This window comes from Sorex fumeus, unplaced genomic scaffold, assembly GCF_029834395.1.
Source record: "Sorex fumeus unplaced genomic scaffold, SorFum_2.1 ptg000063l, whole genome shotgun sequence".
NCBI lineage: Eukaryota > Metazoa > Chordata > Mammalia > Eulipotyphla > Soricidae > Sorex > Sorex fumeus.
The window spans coordinates 46432414-46452471 of record NW_026606120.1 but is presented as its reverse complement, the minus strand read 5'-3'; the positions used below and the strand labels follow the sequence as shown (position 1 = coordinate 46452471).

At 47.6% G+C, this 20058-nt stretch overlaps 1 protein-coding gene across 1 annotated transcript in view; it reads left to right on the top strand.

Moving 5' to 3' along the window:
* The window catches only part of VPS53 (VPS53 subunit of GARP complex), a 158434-nt gene that overhangs the window by 96648 nt on the left and 41728 nt on the right, over nucleotides 1-20058 (top strand). The window contains exons 14-17 of the mRNA XM_056126892.1: nucleotides 9447-9689; nucleotides 11476-11623; nucleotides 17276-17358; nucleotides 18977-19055. Of these exons, the coding sequence (XP_055982867.1) occupies nucleotides 9447-9689; nucleotides 11476-11623; nucleotides 17276-17358; nucleotides 18977-19055 (553 nt within the window). The remainder of the gene's footprint in view (nucleotides 1-9446; nucleotides 9690-11475; nucleotides 11624-17275; nucleotides 17359-18976; nucleotides 19056-20058) is intronic.

Genomic DNA, 20058 nt, shown 5'->3' with positions numbered 1-20058 from the left:
AAAGCAAATGAGAAAAAAAGCAGTGTTTTAGGAGTAAATCATGAGCTTCAGAGATAATTTCAAATAAAATCACTACATGGAACAGTATTATTATTGACCTGTTTGATCTCATAGATTCTTTAGTTTCCTCCCAATTACAAAACAATCACAAATAATAATGAAGCCCTAAAAATGATTATGCAAAAGACTCAGATTCACAAAAGCAAAGTTTTCTAACTCTTTGTTCAAATAAAAAATAAAGTGGGGCTGGAGAGATATTATAGGGGTAATGTGCTTGCCTTTCATATGCAACACCCGATTCCATCCCTGGGGCCATATGTGGTTCCCGTCCCCAGGCCCCACCAGGCATGATCCAAGCACTACTGGGTGTGGCCCAAAAAACTAAAGAAAAAATATGAGTCTAGAGTGATAGTACAGTGGGTAAGGCACTTTTCTTGCTTGCAGCCGACCCGGATTCAATCCCTGGCATCTCATGTGGTTCCCTGAGCACCCTAGGAATACTTCATGAATGCAAAGCCAGTAATAACCTCCTGAGCATCACCTGGTACGGGCTGTATTGAAGGCTTAGTTCCTGCTCTGTCTGGTCCTCTGAAAGTACCACGTTCTACATCAGAAAGTTTTCTCTCAGCAGTTTCCTCCAGAGCAGGAAACGAATTCGTTATTTGTCTGTTGCATTTGTCTGTGACATTAGGTTAAAGAGCAAACTTGGCTATTTTTAGATTAATGCTGCTTCTCTGATCAACCCAAATTCTTTCTCTTTTCCTTTCTTTTTGTTTTTGCTTTTGGGCCATATCAGTGGCCCAAAACCATACTCCAGGATCACTCCTGCAGGGACTTGGGAGGACCATATGGGGTGCCGGGTTGGCTGCATGCAAGGCCAGTGCCCTACCCTCTGTACTATCGCTGTGGCTCTAATTCTAAGACCTACCAGCTGTTGCTTCTCGGGCCTAGAATACATATCTAAGCCTGATTCCTGGCTCCACAAACCCACCTGGCCTAGAGAAACATTTTGGGAGCGTTCTTAAAATTCTGGTATCTACCCTGTCCACATGGCCGGGATTCGTATAAAGTAAACTCATTGTTCGCGGTGCTTTGGGCAGAGAGCCAGCCCCCTCCTGAGGGACTCTCCATTTCTCTATGAAAGATGAAGTGCTGGCCCCGCGTCCTACTGCCCGGCCGCCCGTGGCCTCCCCCGTCAGTTTGTTTCCATGGCGCTGGGGCAGTTGTGGAAGATCCCGGGCGAGGGGCTGCGTAGGCTGTGCTGCCGCCGCTCCAGAATAAGCAGCCCAAGCTTGAAGCTGAAAAGACAGTTCGAGAAATCCGTTTTCCCTTCGCAGGTAAGGGAGAGAACCAGGGAAACAATGCCAAACGCAGCGCGATTGACCGCTCTCTGCATCCCAGATCAGAAAACGGTTTGAGAACCAGATGACAGCTATAGACCCTCTTGCCAAAGAGCCCACAGACACACACAGACTGTGTTGCCTATTATTTCAAGGGGCTCTAGGAAGCACTTCCTCCCTTATGTTTTAAAAAAAAAGAAAACCCTGACTGGTGAATGGTCCTAGGCAGCTGGTGGTGGGTAGGGATGTGTGTTAGATTCTTGCAGAAATCACAATTCTTGCTGCAGCTCTGACTTGGAACTTTACAAGGGAGGAAAATCTGAGACCCACTTGCTCCCCAATGGCAGAGGCCAGGGCAGAGCAGCGGGGAGGGCCTGAGTGCCAGCAAACCGGAAGCTGAGTCAGCTCTGTCCAGACTTGCCTGGGATCATGAGCGTGGTGCTTTGTCCTCGCTACCAGGAAGGTAATAAAAGCCACCTCCCAGGTTCCATGGCGGAGCCGACAGGAGATGGCTCTTCACCCAAGTCCACAGACTGGGAAGCCCACTGCCCTGCCTGCCCGCCCTGCCTGGGTGCAGAGTGAGTGGCCTGCTCAGTAGCGTGAGCCTTCTTTTAGGTCTGACATGGTCCCTTTCCCCTCTCCCCAGCCTCCCACCTGCCCAGGGAAAGTTCTAGCAGCCCTGACCCCAGCCAAGCCACAGTCCCGGCCTGCAGAGCCAGTGCTCAGGGAGGGGCTGAAAGGGGGTCAAGCCGCAAAACCAGCTCTGTAGCGAGTATGACAAAACTGCCCCTGTGTGCTTGGAAGTGACTTTCTGAATGTTTGTGTTCATGGAGAACGTTGGTTCGTCTGCTTCTGTGAGGCTGTAGTGATTTTCTGCCCAAACTGGCTGTATGCAAGGCAAATGCTCTATCCTACTGTACTTTCTCTCTGGCCCCAGATTTCTGACTTTTTTTTTTTTCCTTTTTGGGTTACACCCGGCGATGCACAGGGGTTACTCCTGGATCTGCACTCAGGAATTACTCCTGGCCGTGCTCAGAGGACCATATGGGATGCTGGGAATTGAACCGGGGTCGGCTGCATGCAAGGCAAACGCCCTACCCTTTGTGCTATCGCTCCAGCCCCTCTTTGACTAACTCTTTGGAATGCCCCATCCAGTGACTCTCAGTCAGGCGAGTTATCACGCATTCCCTCTCTGCTCATCTCCTGAGGTCTCTTGAATAACTTCTATGAAATGGGGTTTCCCGCACCCCTCGCATCCACTTCAGCTTCATCATACCTACAATCTTTCTGTCAATCTGATGTGTTGGTTGTTTACTTTTAAACATATATAGTTTACTTTTTTTTTTCCTGCTTTTTGAGTCACACCCAGCGATGCACAGGGGTTACTCCTGGCTCTTCACTCAGGAATTACTCCTGGCAGTGCTCGGGGGACCATATGGGATGCTGGGAATCGAACCCAGGTCAGCCACGTGCAAGGCAAACGCCTTACCCGCTGTGCTATCGCTCCAGCACCATATAGTTTACTTTTAAACTCTATAGCACCCCTTATGTCCTCCTTCAATTTCCTCAGTTCTCTCAAAAATACACCCAACATATACACATGCACTCACAGATAGATACACAGACATGTTTTTTGGAGTAGCCTGAGTTCTCGGGAAACAAACAAGCTAACCCATTACTCTTCAGTACTTCGCTGTACCTGTCCTAAAACAACTACAATACAACGTTGCGTCTAAATCGGTGAATTAACAGGGACTGAAGAGAGAGCACAGCGGGGAAAGCACTTACCTTGCACAGCTGACTCGCGTTCCATCCCTGGCGCCATGTATGGACCCCTGAGCCCCACCAGGAGTGAGCCCTGAGTGCAGAGCCAGGAGTGAGCCTGAGCACTGCCAGGTGTGTCCCCCAGAAACCAAACAAGGAAATAGACAGTAATACATTGTTGCCCCCTTCCACTTCACCAGCTGTCCCAGTTCACATGTTTTTCTGTTATCCTGAATCTATGTCAAGGTCACAGGTTGTTCTTGTCAGATGTCTGGTCCCCTGCAGTCCAGAAGAACTCGGGCTTCTTTGTCTCCCGTGACCTTGACATTGTCAAAAAACTGCTTCGTGGCCTGTCCCTCGCTCTGCGTCTGACTGCTGCTTCCGTGTGATTCATGATTCATGCAGAAGAGGGGCTGCCTTCTTAGTGATTCACATCCAGACTCTCGCCTGGCTGTCATCCTGCTCTGTATGGTCTTCATTTCTGTTACTCAGTGTCAGCCAGGCTTCTCTGCCTATTAATAATTAAGTATTAGGGAAAAAACCTTGAAGCCATGGAAGTGACCATTTTTCTCAGCTTTCATCTATTTATTTTGCCACCATTGATGATACGCGACTGAAACATTTATTACTAATATGGTTGGGTTGCCAAAGGATGATTTTTATAACTCATTTCTTCTACATTTATTGCTTGGCATTCTATTTTAAGAAGAGGCTTTCTGTTTTTCTCATTCGTTTATATTACCATGTACTCATCAATTTCTGTTTTATTCAGTGGATTACTGCCATAATTATCTTTTTTTCAAATTTATGTGGAGCTAAATTTAGACCTGCAGACAAAATTGAAAAGTCATACAGGTTTCCGGCTGGCCTTTCTCCCAGGTTCCACTAATATTAACTATCATCTCACATAACCATTATCAGTTACCTAAACCAGCATGCTAATATTTTCTCAGGGGGAGGTGGGCCCAGGGCAATGCCCAGGGGTTACTCCTGACTCTGCAGTCAGGAATTACTCCTCTCCGTGCTCGGGTGACCATATGAGACGCTGGGGATCCAACCTAGATTGGCCGTGTGCAAGGCAAGTGCCCTACCCACTGTGCTACCGCTCAGGCCCCAGAACATTATCATTTATATAATGCTCATTACTAATCTCCAGACCTTACTTGAACTTCACCAAATAAGGTGAATGTCCTTTTCCTCTTCCCACTTATTTATTTTTGCTTCTGTTTCCCTGGCCGTTGGAGTTGTGTCCACAGAGATTGCATAGTCCAGCGTGGTCCTGCTCTCTCCTCCACAATCTGCACTTGCTTCTGACTCCGTTCTCGTCTCTATTCTCTCAGCCCAATGTCTTGTGAAACTTGCTCACTGGTTTCCTGTTACGTCCTCTGTCTAAACCAAATTGTTCTTACTATCTACGTGGCAAAATCAGTGTGTTTTTGCTATGTTGGTATCTCAATACTATAAGTCGTGGTGGAGGGAAGCCAATACCCTGGGGGCAAATCTGAGGTTGCAGCATTGTATTTTTGAAGCATTTATAGTGACAGTATTGTAAATAATGGTAAATCATTAATCCACATGCACACACACTGTAAGTGCCCTATTCCTGAAACATGTAGATTGACAGTGTAGCAAATCATTAACTCTCTCTCTCTCTCTCTCTCTCTCTCTCTCTCTCTCTGCTCCACAGCAAGGTCAAAGCAACACCTAGATCAGTTTGCTCCTTTCTTGTGGTGATTTGGGGCCACAGCCAGCTGTTCTCAGGGTTCACTCCTGGTGGTTCAGGGGGCTCATATGTGGTGGTGGGAATCAGGCCTGTGTCAGCCGCAGGCAAGGCAAATGCTCTACTTCCTATGCTATCTTTCTGGCCCCAGGACTTGGCTTGACTCTTAACTCTTAACTGGAATTAACTGCATTAGGTAGAAGAGGCGACCCGTGGTATTTCCCTTACATGGTCACTCAGTTCTGCGTCTCTTTTTCTCCAGCAGTTCTTTTTGATTTTGCCCAAACTTTGGATAGTGCCTGCGACCAACGCAGGTCTGGGAGAAATGCTAACTCTTTTCCTCCTTTCTTTTCCCTTTCGTTATTGTTGTGATGACTAGGACCGCACACTTGATTGCAGTGCACACACACTTCAGGCACGCTGCTCACTTTGTTTTTCACTCACAGTATTTGTGTCTTAGACATACAGCCCACAGGAGCTTGCATGTGCCTAGTGCTCAGTAGGATTGGAGCATCTATGAAGTGGTCTAGCAAAAGCCCCCTAAAGAGAGGCTTACGGCGGGAGCAGTGTTACGTGGGAAGGACACTTGCTTTGCACGCAACCAGCCCCAGATCCCATATGGTCCCCTGAGTACCACCAAGTATGATCCCTGAGTACAGAGCCAGGAGTCAGCCCTGAGCACCACTAGGTGTGGCCTCAAGACCAGTTTTTTTGTTTGTTTTCTTTTTTGGGTTGTTTTTTTGTTGTTGTTGTTGTTTTATTGAATCAACGTGAGATACAGTTACAAGCTTTCATGCTTGAGGTTCAGTCATACAATGATCAAACACTCATCCCTCCACCTGTGCACATTCTCTACCACCATCGTCCCCAGTATACCCTCCCTTTCCATCCTTCCCCAAGAGAGCAGGTTTATGTTCCACTTTTGAAGGCCTGCTGGGCTGAGACTTTCCTGGCCCCGCCCTGCTGCTCACTGATCCCATCTTCTGCCCGCCCGCCTCCCAGAATGAACTTACGAAGCCCAGCACATGTGATAAAAAGGGTCTGCTAAACTTCCTCTTTCCCTGGAGGCTAAGCAGTGTGCTAGGTTTCGCCAACGAGCTTGATTTGCTCTTGCTTCAACCCTTTCCCTTTTGCCATCTCTCCCCACTCCCTTTGCGCCAGCGGGGCCTGAGTTCAAACTCTTCCTCTTCCTCTTCCTTCAGTCTATTCAGACTCCCGAGCCTTGTCCATCCCCCCTGGGATAACTGCACTCTTATCCTGTGAAACACGGGTACCTTGTTTTCTGACACCTTGTATGGCATAGAGGCAGGTAGGAGCTCAGGGTGGAAGGGATGGAGGAAGCAGGCAGCCTATTTCATTTGTAGCCTGGTGGACATTCTGCAACATAATGGAAGATCTTTAGGCTTTTTTTTTTTTTGGAAGTAGAATTTTGCTTTATGTTCTTATCACCATAATTAATTTTATGCTCATCTTCACTGGGTTAGGTCTCAAGTGGAAGGTAGGTGAATAAATATTCTCAGCTTCGTGGGGGGAAACTGAGATGAATAATTAAAGTAAAAACACTTCTGACCTGTTTAGTTGGCAGTATAGATTCAGAGACTCAAGTTAGAAAACACAAAGGGAATCTCTCTCCGCCTTTTACGTTTTTTTCCTACCCCAAACCAGTCCTCACCCATTCCCCCTTCACTTTTTCCCTGTTCCATCCCATCACTTAGGAACAACATGTGGCAGCCAAGCAACTGATTATCTTTGATGGGGCGCAGTCATAACTGGGGGTGAGCTTCACCTGTAAGCTTGAGAGGAGGGCCTGGTGGAAGCAGGAGGCACAGTAGTCTCGTCCCTGGGCTCAGGAGCTCACGGTCGCTCATCTGAAGCAGAGAAGATCGCGTTCGAGTTGTTCTTAGAGCAAACAACCTTTAGCGCCATCTTCATCCTTTCTTTTTTTGGCCACACCTGGGCCGACCCCTTGCCAGGCAAACGCCCTCCCCACTGTACTGCCACTCTAGCCCCTCCCTGCCCCAGAGGTGACACGCTAGCGTGCAGACTCCAGATTCCCCTGGAACCACACCAGAGAGGAGAGGGGAAAGCCAGGACCAATGAGTGTGGCCTGCTGTGTACCCTGCACAGGAGGAGGCATATTTCTTGAATATTTGACATTCTTGGACCATATGGTGGAGGGTTAAAGAAGAAAAAAGTGGAGGATCGTGTGTGTTAGGCGTGAGACAGGACTGGTATAAGCGGTGTCTCGGGCAGGCCGATCCGAGTCCAGGGCTGCGAGGGGAGGGGACAGAGGCAGAGCCGGGCCGGGCAGCAGAGGCGAGTCGGGCTGGGGCGGAGGGGGCCTGTGGAGGAGAGGTGGGCAATAAGGGAGAGGCAGGACACGAGGCAGTGGAGGAGCCGTGGTGCTGGTGCTCTTGGACCCTCCACGATCAGCCGAGAGCTCCTGACCAGGGCAGGGGCCTGTAGACCGGCAGTCTTTATGGGCGGAGTGGCTCCATCTGGATATAATAAACTCAGTAACAAAAGCCCTTGAGTAACATGTCAATTTTCTCCTATCCCTGCTAATTGATGCTGTGTGTGGTTCTTGTCTTGTTCCTCCCGACGGTTATATAAATACATTTTACAAACACAGCTGGGTTCCTATAGCCTTCACATCTAGAAAAGATACAAAATGTCACGGGGGTGGATCCCAGCCATTTCTCATAGGGACCTTCCCCTTTCTCACACTGCACAGCTGTGCGGAGAGTGGTTTAGACGGTGCTGCTGGACTGACTCTAGGGCCTTGACGCTGTGCTGTCCAGGCAAACCCAGGGATGTTTGAATGGATTGTTGGGGGAAGGAGGGGGAATGGAGCCATCATCTCCCCCATGACCGGCACAGGCTTGGAGCTGCTCATTTCCTCTCTTTGCCCACAATGATTTTTTTTATAAGATCTTTGCTTCTGGAAGCTTGAAGAGAAAGGGGGGGAAATTGCAGTTGAGAAGAAAATAATTAGACTTTTCTTTATGTTTTTCTCTTTCTTTAGGTCGACCTCTGTGTCTGGGTACATTTGAGTTAATGATACTTAAATAAATATTTTCTGGCATTGTACTTTTTGCGCTTTAATGTATAGTAGGGTACGATGATTAAAAGCTGATTAAAAGCATGGAGTTTTGGGACTAGAGCGATAGTACAGCAGGTAGAGCATTTGTCTTACACGCAGCCAACCCAGGTTCGATTCCCAGCATCCCATATGGTCCCCTGAGCACCGCCGGGAGTAATTCCTGAGTGCAAAACCAGGAGTAACCCCTGAGTATGGGCAGTTGTGACCCAAAAAGCCAAAATACATAAATAACATTTAAAAAAATAAATAAAAGTGTGAAGTTTTGGACCCGAGAGATAATACAGGGTCTGAGAAGCTTGCCTTGCTGTGGCTGACCCCTGTTCAAATCCCCAGCACTGCGTGTAGCCTAGCATCAACAGGAATGACCCCTGAGCACAGAACTGTAAGAGAAAGCCCTGGGCACTTCCAGGTGTAAACTCACTGCACCCCCTGCCCCCCAAACTAAAAGCATGAGGTTTGGAGCCAGGCTGCTTGGTTTGAATCCTAATTTCTCCTCTCTTTGAACAAGGTATTTAACCTACGTAGTTTTCTTTTTTGCTTCGCGGGGTGGGGTGTAGGGCGGCATATCTCGCTGTGCTCAAGGTTTCCTCCTGGCTCTGTGCTCAGGGATGATCTCTCCTGAAAGTGCTTAGGGACCCATGTGCCATGCAGGGGATCAAACCCAGCCAGCCATGTGCAAAGCAAATTCCTTACCCCCTGTACTATGTCTTCAGTCCCACATCTTGCTTTTTGAAGTTGAGGTTGGGTATAGTATCTACTTTGTAAGCCTATTGTGAAGGTTCGATGAAGTTCAGTGAAATAATGTTTATAAAGTGCTGACATACTGCATAGTACATCTCATGTGTTCAGAAAACAATATTATTAATGTATATTAATATAATATAATAGAGTTCCGAAAACTCTATTATTAGAGTTTCACTTATGAAAAAACGTGTGGTACCAATATGCATTTCAGTTGGTGGATTCAGGGGCTGGAGAGATAGTACAGCTGGTAAGACATCTCACCCTAGTTCCATCCTTTCATCCTCTGAACCACATATGTCCCCTGAGCACCTCCAGAACAAGCACCTCCTGATCCCTTGGACAAAGCCAGGGGTCAGCCTTGAGCACCACTGAATATGGCCCAAAAACAAAACCAAAAAAACAAAACTGGATTCAGGCTCAGCTCTGCCACTAAATTGCATGATGAATTTAATAGAATATGTGTATGTGTGTACTTAATTGTTTCCATGAGGGCAGTAATGAAAATGTATACACACACAACAACAACAACAACAACAGCAGCAGCAACTCACATATCTTTTTCCTTGAAAAGTATAAAAGCAACACAAAAGTGCCACATTTTTTTTTTCTGGTATTCGTGAGTGATGGTGGCGGGCAATGACAAGAGTAACACAAATGGGTCTGGTTTTAAACATAAGCATTCAGAATGATATTCCTGTCAAGAAACAGAAATACATTGCAAACAGGCACAGTTTGCTTGAAATAAAACAATATTTTCGGATTCTCTTCCTCCTAGGAATCTTGGGGAACTGATCGATCGGTTTGTGACTGACTTTAAAGCTCAGGGGCCACCGAAGCCCAACACGGAGGAAGGGGGTGCGGTGCTGCCCAGCTGCGCTGACCTCTTCGTCTACTACAAGAAGTGCATGGTGCAGTGCTCGCAGCTCAGCACAGGGGAGCCCATGATCGCCCTGACCACCATTTTCCAGAAGTACCTCCGAGAATACGCCTGGAAAATTCTCTCTGGCAGTCTGCCCAAGTGAGTCGCGTTCTTCCTGGTCCTTGGGGTGAAGCAATATTTTTTAAATGCCTAAATATGGAGATCTGCAAGAAAACCACTCCAGAGTTGTTTGCCGAATTGCGAAGTGTCACGAAGGAAAACACCCTTGCCGAGTCCCTGGGGCCCGAAACTGTTTCCTCTCTGATGGGATTCTGCCACTGACCCCAGCCATTTGAGGAAGTGTCCATCCTGCCCACCAGCTTAGGTCAGGTCCTACCAGGGCCAACTCCAGGGAGTCAGTCCCATTACATGGATATTTAATTTGACATTGATTCAACAATAGGAAGTTGGCCAGAAAAAGGAAAGAAAATGTGGGGGTGATGATGGAAATCACTATGAAAGAGTGTGGGTGGTTTCTCTCAAGCCCCATTCGGTGGATGTCGAATGAGCACATAGGTGGAAGGTGCCGTCTGCTTCCTCCGGTCCCAGTAGGTCCAAAGTGGCCCTTGTGGTATGTGTGCCTGGCTATGCTGGATCGCGCTTAATTCTGAGAGATATGTTGGGGGAGATTAGTTTTCAATTTTAATTTAAAAAATAAAATGAGGACCGGAGTGATAGTACAACGGGTCGGGCTCTTGCCTTGCATGCAGTCAACCCAGGCCTGATCCCCGGCATCCCATATGATCCCCTGAGTATACTAGGAGTAATAACTGAGTACAGAGCCAGATGTGGCTCCAAAACAAAAGGAATTAGTTTAAAAAATAATAAGATGAAAAATTTAATGAGACATTTTGAGGGAGGGGTGTACGTATTACAGCCGTCTCCCCAGCTCTTAAAAAGGTTTTAAAGGATCATTCCTTTTACTTTAAAATTCATGTTACTGAATTCTGATGTTTAAAAAACTGCAGGTGAAGTAGTTCTATAACTGCATCTTCACATTTTTCTAGATATGGCAACAGGGAGAGGAGATCCTTCGTGCTTTCTTGCGGCAGTCAGCTGTGGGCAGGAGCTGGTGAACGTCAGTCCAGCAATATGCTGCCATCTGCCCGCTTGCCACTGTTGCCAGGGCTCTTGTGTAGCAGGGCTCTGGGGTGCCGCGCAGGGCTGGAGGTCGAGCTGGGGTCCTTGTACCTGCAAGACGTGCACCACACCCCTTTGAACTCTGACTCCAAGCCCGGAAACTGAGTCTTAACCTTGACTTTCATAGCCCTCCAAGAGCACGATATAAAAGATTTCCTCGCGGGACTGGAGAGATAGTACAGAGAGGACAGGGTGTTTGCCTTGCACACGGTCAACCGGGTTCAATCTCCAGCATCCCATATGGTCCCCCAAGCACCACCAGGAGTAACTCCCAAGTGCAGAGCCGGGAGCAACCCCAAAGCATCGCTGGGTGTGGCCCAAAAAGCAAAAATAAAATAAAATTTTAAAAAAAAAATCCCTCACAGCATCTTTTTTTAAACTAAGAAATGAATGGGGAACCCACCTTGGCGCTTCAGGTGACCCCAAATGACCTCTCCAGAGCAGGAAATTCCAAGCTAAATGGAGAGGCCTCCCTGCTGCCTCCTCTGTGTGCTATGCATCGGTCATCACGATGTGACTGACCGACCCCCTGGCAGAATCTCCCTGCCGGTTCCTGCTGGTCAGAGAACTGGCCCAGATGACAGTCAAGGTAAGGTCAAGCGGAAAAGGACTCATTGTATGTGCATCTGTCTGGCCTGCGTCCAGCCTTTCTTTTCCCCTTTCCTTTGTCTTGAGACGGGCAGTTTCCAATTCAGGAAGCCAGCGAGAAGGGCCCGCCTGACTCGCCGCTGTTCCTTTTCCGCAGAACCACGAGCAGCGGTGGTGGGCTGACCATCAGCAGCCTCCTGAAGGAGAAGGAGGGCTCGGAGGTGGCCAAGTTCACGCTGGAGGAGCTGTGCCTCATCTGCAGCATCCTGAGCACAGCCGAGTACTGTCTGGCCACCACCCAGCAGGTGAGTGGCCGTGGCTGCCCACTCGCCACCACCACCAGTCCCTCTGCCCCGGGCACCACGTGACATGGTTGCCGAGCGTCTGAGCCCCCTGCCACGGAGGGCCACGTCCAGCCTTGGAAAACTTCCTGCCCAGCCGGAGACCGGCCCGGCCATCTCACAGGGGGCCCCTGTTACAAAATAGGAATTCAGCAAGAAAGTAGGTCCGGTGCCCTTCTCGGAGATGTGTGGGCCCCCCAGCCCCCCTCCCTCCCGGAAGCAGGGCGAGAAGCAGCAGTGTCCATTGCAGGGTATTAAAAGCCAGCCTTGGGGGCGGGGAACACAGCCACTCTCCCTTCTCGGGGGGAACCAGGCGAGGCGACAACCTTTGGGCTTTTCTGTCTCCTGAAATCTGCCTGGCCTTCTCGACCTGCCTATACAAGTCACCATTGTTTAGATGCTGACGTTCAGGAACCGTGAAGCCGGAAAGGGTGATGCCTCTCCTCGAGGTCCCATTCGCAGAAGGAAGGCCCAGAAGAATTTTCCATCCAGCCTCAGACCTAGGGGTAGAAGTTCCTTTTCACATTTGGCCTGGAATTCACCTAAGGCCAAGAGAAAGAAAATAATTAAGGACGTTCTTTTTTCCTTTGTGTGTGTGTCACGGGGAGTGGGCGATGGGAGTTATTATTTACACATGTCCAGGTCATAGGAAGACCGTCATAAATTATAATTTAGACACGACAACTTGGAGCTCCATGGAACTAGTGTGGTATTTCCTGAATTCCGCAGTGCCACCCCTACAGGGTGGTGGGGCAGCTAGAACAATCCAGGGTAGGTGGGCTGTAGTAGCCTTGGGTATAATTGAGGGACACTTTCTGTTAGACGCTTTTTTTTTTTTTTTTGCGTCGTACCTGGCAATGTACAGGAGTTACTCCTGGTTCACGCACTCAGGAATTAGAATTACTCCTAGTGGTGCTCTGGGGACCATATGGAATGCTGGGAATCGAACCTGGGTCGGTCACGTGCAAGGTAAACGCCCTACCCGCTGTGCTATTGCTCCAGCCCCTGTTAGACGCTTCTTAAAGAAGGTAGGTTTCCAGGGTAGACACTGAGTGATTTTTTTTTTCCCCTAAAAAAGGGGTCAGTAGGCTAAATAAGGTTGGGAATTGTTGAGCTAGAGCAAGAATACAGGAGGCAGGAACTGGAGAGATGGTAGAGTGAATAAGGCACTTGTGCTCAGGAATTACTCCTGAAGGTGCACAGGAGATCATATGGGATGCTGGGGATCAAACGTAGATCTCCCAGGGGCAGGGCACTTGCCTTGCACACGACCAACCTGGGTTCAATCCCTGACATCCCTTATGGTCCTCTGAGCACCACATGGAGTAGTAATTCCTGAGAGCAGAGCCAGGAGTAACTCCTGAGCATTGCCAGGTGTGGTTCAAAACAAAAGAAAAAAAAAGGAATAATTCCTGGAGAAATAACTAATTCCAGACCTGGGGCAGATGAGCCTAGAATATCATGACATACAAAAATCAAGATAAGTTATCAGAGAGTATGAGAACTATTTTGGAAGAACTCAGGAGCCATATTCGGTTTATTGTTTGTTTTTTTTTTTAAAGCAGTGTGGGGGCAATAGTATAGTGGCGGGGCGCTTTCCTTGCATGCAGCTGGCCAGGGTTCAATTCCTGGTGTCCCCTGTGGTCCTCCGAGCCCACCAGTAATGATTCCCGAGTACAGAATCAAAAGTAAGCCCTGAGCATCGCTGGATGTGCCTTCCCCTGCCCCACCCACAATTTGTATAAATATACTTGTAAATGTGACCTTATTTGGAAAGTTGGTCTTTGACAGTAGAATTCAGGAAAGATCGCAAAAATGAGATCATCCTGCATTTAGGGTGACCAGTGACTGGAATCCTCAGACCAGAGACCAAGATGTAGCACACAGGGGTGGAAAGAGACCATGTAAGGATGCCAGCAGAGCGCTCTGACCCCTGACTTAGAAGAGGTGGAAGTTTGTTTCCGAACCTCCTGAGCACTCCCTAGGCACTGCATTTGATATTATGGAACTTGAAAGTAATGGAGGAACCAGAGGACAAGCCAAAATGTGAAGCCAGGTGATAATGAAGCCAAAATTCCTACCAATTTTGTGGTAGGAAGGAAACAAACGTGGCAGAGTTCGGGAGGGGCTGGCCCACTGGAGTAGCAGGTGGGAGAGGCTGTTTAGGATCAGCAAACTGCTGAGTAATGAGCGTGGCCGAAATGGGCGAGGGGGTGGGGGGCACAGCAAAGGGGCTGGGCAGGAGGGGGAGTAGGAAGTAGAGACAGCAAAGGCTCCCCAGGAGTGAAGACCTGGGTCTGTTCCAGAACTTTAAGACATCAGTATAACTGATGCCCGCTTGGAGAGGGGAAGGCAAGAGACGGGCTGGAAAGTCATTAGGAGTTGTGTGTAACAGGAAGAGACTGAGAAAGACCTCAGGCACCATAAGCCTTCACCATCATTTCTGTCATCACATGTGTAGGCTGTTTCCTGTTTGATATAAGCTACAGTAGCAGGTGAACTTGAGGAAAAAAGACCTTATCTGCTCACTGAATAACCCCTTATTCTGTTACAGAACCTGCCACAATAAATATTAGCTATTATTAGTGAATTCTGTAGAAACAAACTACTTCCCTATCTTTATGCATTGTTTCTCAGTCATTGAAATATATATATGTGTATATATATATATATATATTTTTGGCTTTTTGGGTCACACCTGGAGATGCACAGGAGTGAGTCCTGGCCCTGCACTCAGGAATTACCCCTGGCGATGCTCAGGGGACCATATGGGATTCTGGGAATTGAACCCGAGTTGGCCGCGTACAAGGCAAACTGTCCTACCCGCTGTGCTATCACTCCAGCCCCTGAAATATATTTCTAAATGTGAAATTGCTGACTTCATGAGTGTGTGCATTTAAATTTTTGCTATTCAAGTAAATCACCTTCCAGTGGTTGGAGTGATACTTTAGCGGGTAAGGTGCTTGCCATATAAGTGGCCAGCTTCTGGTATAGCACCCCATTTGATCCTCTGAGCCCCACTAGCAGTGATCCTGAGCATAATGTGAGGAGTAAGCACTGAGCACTGTTGGGTGCGACCCAAAAGCTAAAAAATAAAAATCAGTTGCCTTCCAAAAGGGAATTACGAGCAATTTTTGGGTTTGGTTTTGTTTTGGAGCCATACCTGCCGAAGATCCAGGGTTACCCCTGGCTCTGCACTCAGGAATTGCTCCTGGTGATGCTGGGGGACCATTTGGATGCCAGGGGATGGAACCTGGGTCTACTGTCAAAGTACAAGGCACGCTTCGTATCCACTGTACTCTCTCTTCGCCCCTTATGAGCATTTTTAAATGAACACATTTGTTATTCTTAGAATTTGTATAATAGTTATACAAATATAACTATTAAGTATAAATAAATATTTAGAAGTATAAATAAATATAACTATTAAGAGCAGCAAAACTTCCCAAGACATTTTGAGATATTTAGAATTCTTGATTAGCTGGGGGTTTTTTCTTGTTATTGTTTTATAGTGTTAGAGGTTTTCTTATTACGGTTTTCAGGCCACACCAGAGATGTTCAGGGATCACTCCTGGCGCTACCTGGTGACCCTGTGCAGTACTGGGATCAAACTGGGGTTGGCTCCATGCAAGACCAGCACCTTCTGCCCTGTCCTATCTCACAGGTCCTCGTTGTTTCAATTTTGAGGCAGTTGGGAACTTGGCCCTGTAGCTCTCTCCGGTTCTAGGCTGACAGAGACAGAGACTCTCGCCGTGTGTGTTCCGTTTTATTTGTTCCATTATATTTGTATAACTGTTACACTTCCCCACCCCGGCCTGCAGCCACTGCCAGCAGACACATGAAGGAGGGAACAGGGCCACCAAGCTGGTCGGGGATCAGTCGCCATTTATTCCAGTCTCCATCCCTCCATTTATTCCATTCTCCCTATGCACCTGTTCCAGTCTCACTTTGCGCCTTATTCCCCACTCCTACTTTCTCCCATGCTAGTCTCTGCCCAGGCTCACAGCCTTGGTCAAGAGGCCAACCTCCCAGGTTGGGGGTAGCAACTAAACATAGGTGAGCTAGCACCTATGTTGAATACGTAAAGACCTTCCTTCCCAGGAAGCTCTCCTGAGACAAAGATCTCATCCTGTTAGGAGATCCACTCAAGGGCGGAATTTCATCCAAGGGTATGTTTCTCCTTTCCTTAGTCCATATACGTTTAAACAGTCATCTTAAATTTACTTCTTAATAATATTTCTAGTTATTTTGTATGGACACAGTAAAGAGATATATTAAGCTTAAAGGATGTCTCTCCTGAGGACATCTCACTATAGATCCAAGACTACGTTTCTCAGGCCAGATTAGTTTTTCCTAACCCTAGCAGGGTCCTTGTCCAGTCACTACTCTTTGGGTCATGACAGAATTTGTCCACGACCGTGCTCTTAACTTATAAGTTTTATAGTACTTGGCTTGTCCCATTTCGATGCCAGAGTAGTTTATAGCTTGCCCTGGGTCCATCCAGTCCCTTTGTCAGGACCCTGCTTCTGGGGTACTAGGGCAACTAAGGCTTAAGTCGAATAAATATGACAGATGCCCAGGAGCAAATATTATTTGGAGTCATTTAACTCCCAGGTTATAAACGAATAGTATTAACTGTCTTCCTGTCTCTATGCAAAAAGGACATTGCTCTAAAGTAAACTGCAAAGGACATAAAGGAAAGAGAAAAGCAATATTTCACTTACAAATACAAATCCAGAGATCTTAGAAGGATCTGACCTTAGGAGTCACAGGGTCTCATTTGGGGATATAGGTGATTAACAGGTAGGGGAAGCGGAGCACAGAGAAGTTAAAGATAAACACAGAGGAATGGGAGTGCCTCAGGAGCACTGTGATGGTTGTGACCCAATAAACCTAAGCTCCCTGCAGCAAGAGAGAAAGGACAAACCAACGTTATCCTACAACCCCCACATACTTTTAACCTGACCGATGACCCAGAGCTCAGTTCCTATTTGACTTTAGTGCACCCACTCACAGAGGCTTCCAGCCTTGAGTGTAAGCAGACATGCAGTTCATCAGCAAGGAGTATGGTAAAAATCAACCAGTTTTTAAATTCGTGAAACTAATTGTTGGTAGTTCATAGAAGCCAGTGCAGCCCCTCTGCTGAAGGACATAATTTCTTCTTCTTTTTTTTTTTTCTTTTTGGGTCACACTTGACAATGCGCAGAGTTACTCCTGGCTTATGCACTCAGGAATTACTCCTGGCAGTGCTCAGGTTCCATATGGGATGCTGGGAATCGAACCCAGGTTGGCTGCGTGCAAGACAAATAAATGCCCTACCCACTGTTACCATCGCTCCAGTCCAAGGACATAGTTTCTGGAGGGAGTTTGACTCCTGGCCTCACCACTTAGTATCTCGGATCAGTCACACCTCTGTTTTCTTACCTATAAAATGGGAATAATAACATTCCCATTATAGAGTTTGTTATAGAGTTCCTTATAGAGTCCTGAGGATTATGTGAGTCAATAATTGAGAAGTGCCTCAAATGTACCTAGAGCATCAAACACAAGCAGACGGTAAATATTCTTTTGGTCTTGCGTAATGATTAAATATGCTTTTCTCTTGTTTTCTAATAGCTTGAAGAGAAACTTAAAGAAAAAGTGGACGTTAGTCTGACTGAACAGATCAATCTGACCGGAGAAATGGACACGTTCAGCACGTATGTACCTCGCACATATCTGCTCAAGGCCAGCCTTCATTGTTTCTGTGATGTCAAGGGTCCAGCCCAAGGCCTTGCATGTGAGGCATGCGCTCCGTCACGGAGCCTTACCCTGGCCTCATGGCTGCCCTTTATTTCTGAAGAAGGAGCATGCCAGCCTGGCTTCTGGTTGCCCCAGAGTCCCAGAGCTCCCAAGAGCCTTGTGATGAGAAGGTGGTTCTGCAGAGACACTCAGAAGTTGGTGGCACCACCTCCTCAGATACCGCCATTCTGTTCCTTCTCTTTTGCAATGTCTAGAATAAGAGAAAAGATCATTCCTTTGCCTTCCCTGCAGGGAGGTCAGCTCTGACACCTCCTTTCTGCTCCTGTCATTCACAGAGGGTGGAGTGGACCCATCTTCACTGTTTTAGTATATCAAGTATAAGCAGCCCAGTTTTAGCCCCACAGGGTTTGAATCTATCTGTCTGTCTGTCTGTCTGTCTGTGCTGTATTTGTTTTGGAGGTAGGGACTGTGTCTGTACAAGAAATTCAAACTGTAAAATCTTCCTGAAAGTATCCTTTCCCTGTTGTTTCCTTGCAGCATTTTTGTTGTGGTGTGTAAACGAGATTGGGATAAGCCAAACTTCACATCTTAAGGAGAACTAATTTTTTTCTTTATGTCACACTCATTTTTTTTCCCCCATATTGTTTTCTTTCCTTTTCTCCACTCTCTCCTCTTCCCTCCATTCTGCCTGCCAGGCCCCTCACCAAGTCTTGATTTAAACATCTTGGGCATACAGGCACTTTGGGGTAGAGGCTAAGAGCGATTTGGAGCATGGCAGTGAAGGACACTAGCCTTGAAATTTTTTTTTTCTTTTTGGGTCACACCCAGCAATGCACAGGGGATACTCCTGGCTCTGCACTCAGGAATTACTCCTGGCGGTGCTCAGGGGATCATATGGGATGCCGGGAATCGAACCTGGGTTGGCCGCGTGCAAGGCAAACGCTGTTTGCAAGGCAAAAGGCTCCAGCCCCTAGCCATGAAATTCTGTTGTGATTGAGTGGAGACACTTCTTCACAGAACCAGGAATAGAAAAGGAAAAAGCTAAAATGCATGGTCAAAAATTCCTTTTTGAAAATGGAGGTATTTTTTTTTTGATGGATCAGTAGTACTTCTACTTATGCCTATCATTGTTATTATACTTTTACAATACTTTTTTTTTTTTTTTTTTAGGGGGAGGTGGGATGGGCCATACCTGGCAGTGTTCAGGTTTTACTCCTCGCTCTGTTCAGGGATTGTTCCTGGCACTGCTTGGGGGACCATATGTTGGCCACGTGCAAGGCAAGTGCCCTACCCACTCTACTGTCACTCTGGCCCCAACATTTATGGTTTCGACGTACAAAGTCACTGCACCTTCACCACCACCAAAGTGCCCAGACCCTTCCGCCTCTGTCCTCGTGTCTCTTCGAGACCTCCTCTTCCTTCCTGTCCCTCACTCTCCCTCACCAGTACCAGCGTACATGGTGAATCAGCCCATCTAATTTTTACACAGATGCTCCATGCATTTGGATGGGGCTGTGTCAGACATTCGAGAAGTCGTGTTTCCGAGGGTGACCAGAGCCTTTCCTTGCTTTGCAGTGTCATCTCCAGCAGCATTCAGCTGTTGGTTCAGGACCTGGATGCTGCCTGCGACCCTGCACTGACGGCCATGAGCAAGGTGAGCTTGGGGGGAGGCGTGCTGAGCGGCACCACGTGGCTTCTCAGCCCTTGTCTGCACGTATGGATCCAAAGGGCCAGCCGGGCTGAGACGGGAGCAGCCTTCTCAGGAGTTCCCTCTAGCTCTGGGTGGTTGCTCGTCCCTGGAGAATGGACCTGGAGAAGATGTGTTTGGCAGGTCTGAAGCTGATGTTGTCTTCAGTTAACTTGTGACATGTGCTGAAATTCAGCCTTAATGTGGTCTCGCCAGACTGGATGTTTTGGGTGATCCCGATGGCACTTTGACTCATCTTCCTTCTTGGCCACTGAGAGCTTTTTCCTGCTTTCTGAGCTTCTGTGCCAATGCAGGATAATTTGATTAAGTTGTAGACCCTGGTGTTCCTAAAATCATGGCGATCCATCCATCAGCCCTTGGGCCTTCAAGTCCCCTCCTTCGGCACTTACCACATGGGACCTGATGCTGCTATTTCACTTTTATGCGCCTGTCTCATTCTTTTCAAAAGGATGCACTTTTCTTCTTGGGACAAGTAGGCAGGCTCTGCCACACCCAGCAGTGCTCATGGGTCACTCCTGACTTTCTGTTCAGGGGTCCTGAGGTACCCGAGGATCACACTTGGTGCCTGTAATCGAACCAGAGTCTGCCACATGCAAGGCAAACACCTTAACCTGCTTTCTTAGCTTTCATAAGTCATCATACCATCATGTAAATTCTTTCAGTATGTGGACTATATAGAATATAGACAACTCTTATGTTTGTTGATTAATTAGAAGTAAGCGATCCTTCCCCTTGCCCCCCGGCCCCCCACCCAGCCTTGTTTTTATGTTTGAGAGGCACTGTATCACTGCACCCTTCCCTCCAGGAATAGGCAAAGCTCTATCAATTTCCACATCCAACAATACAGAGCCGCCCACTGTAGAAGTTTCTATAGCAGCAGCAGGCACACCAGGGCCTGCAGGTCAGCTCTGGCCTACTGCCTGTTTGTGTTAACCGAGTTTTACTGGAG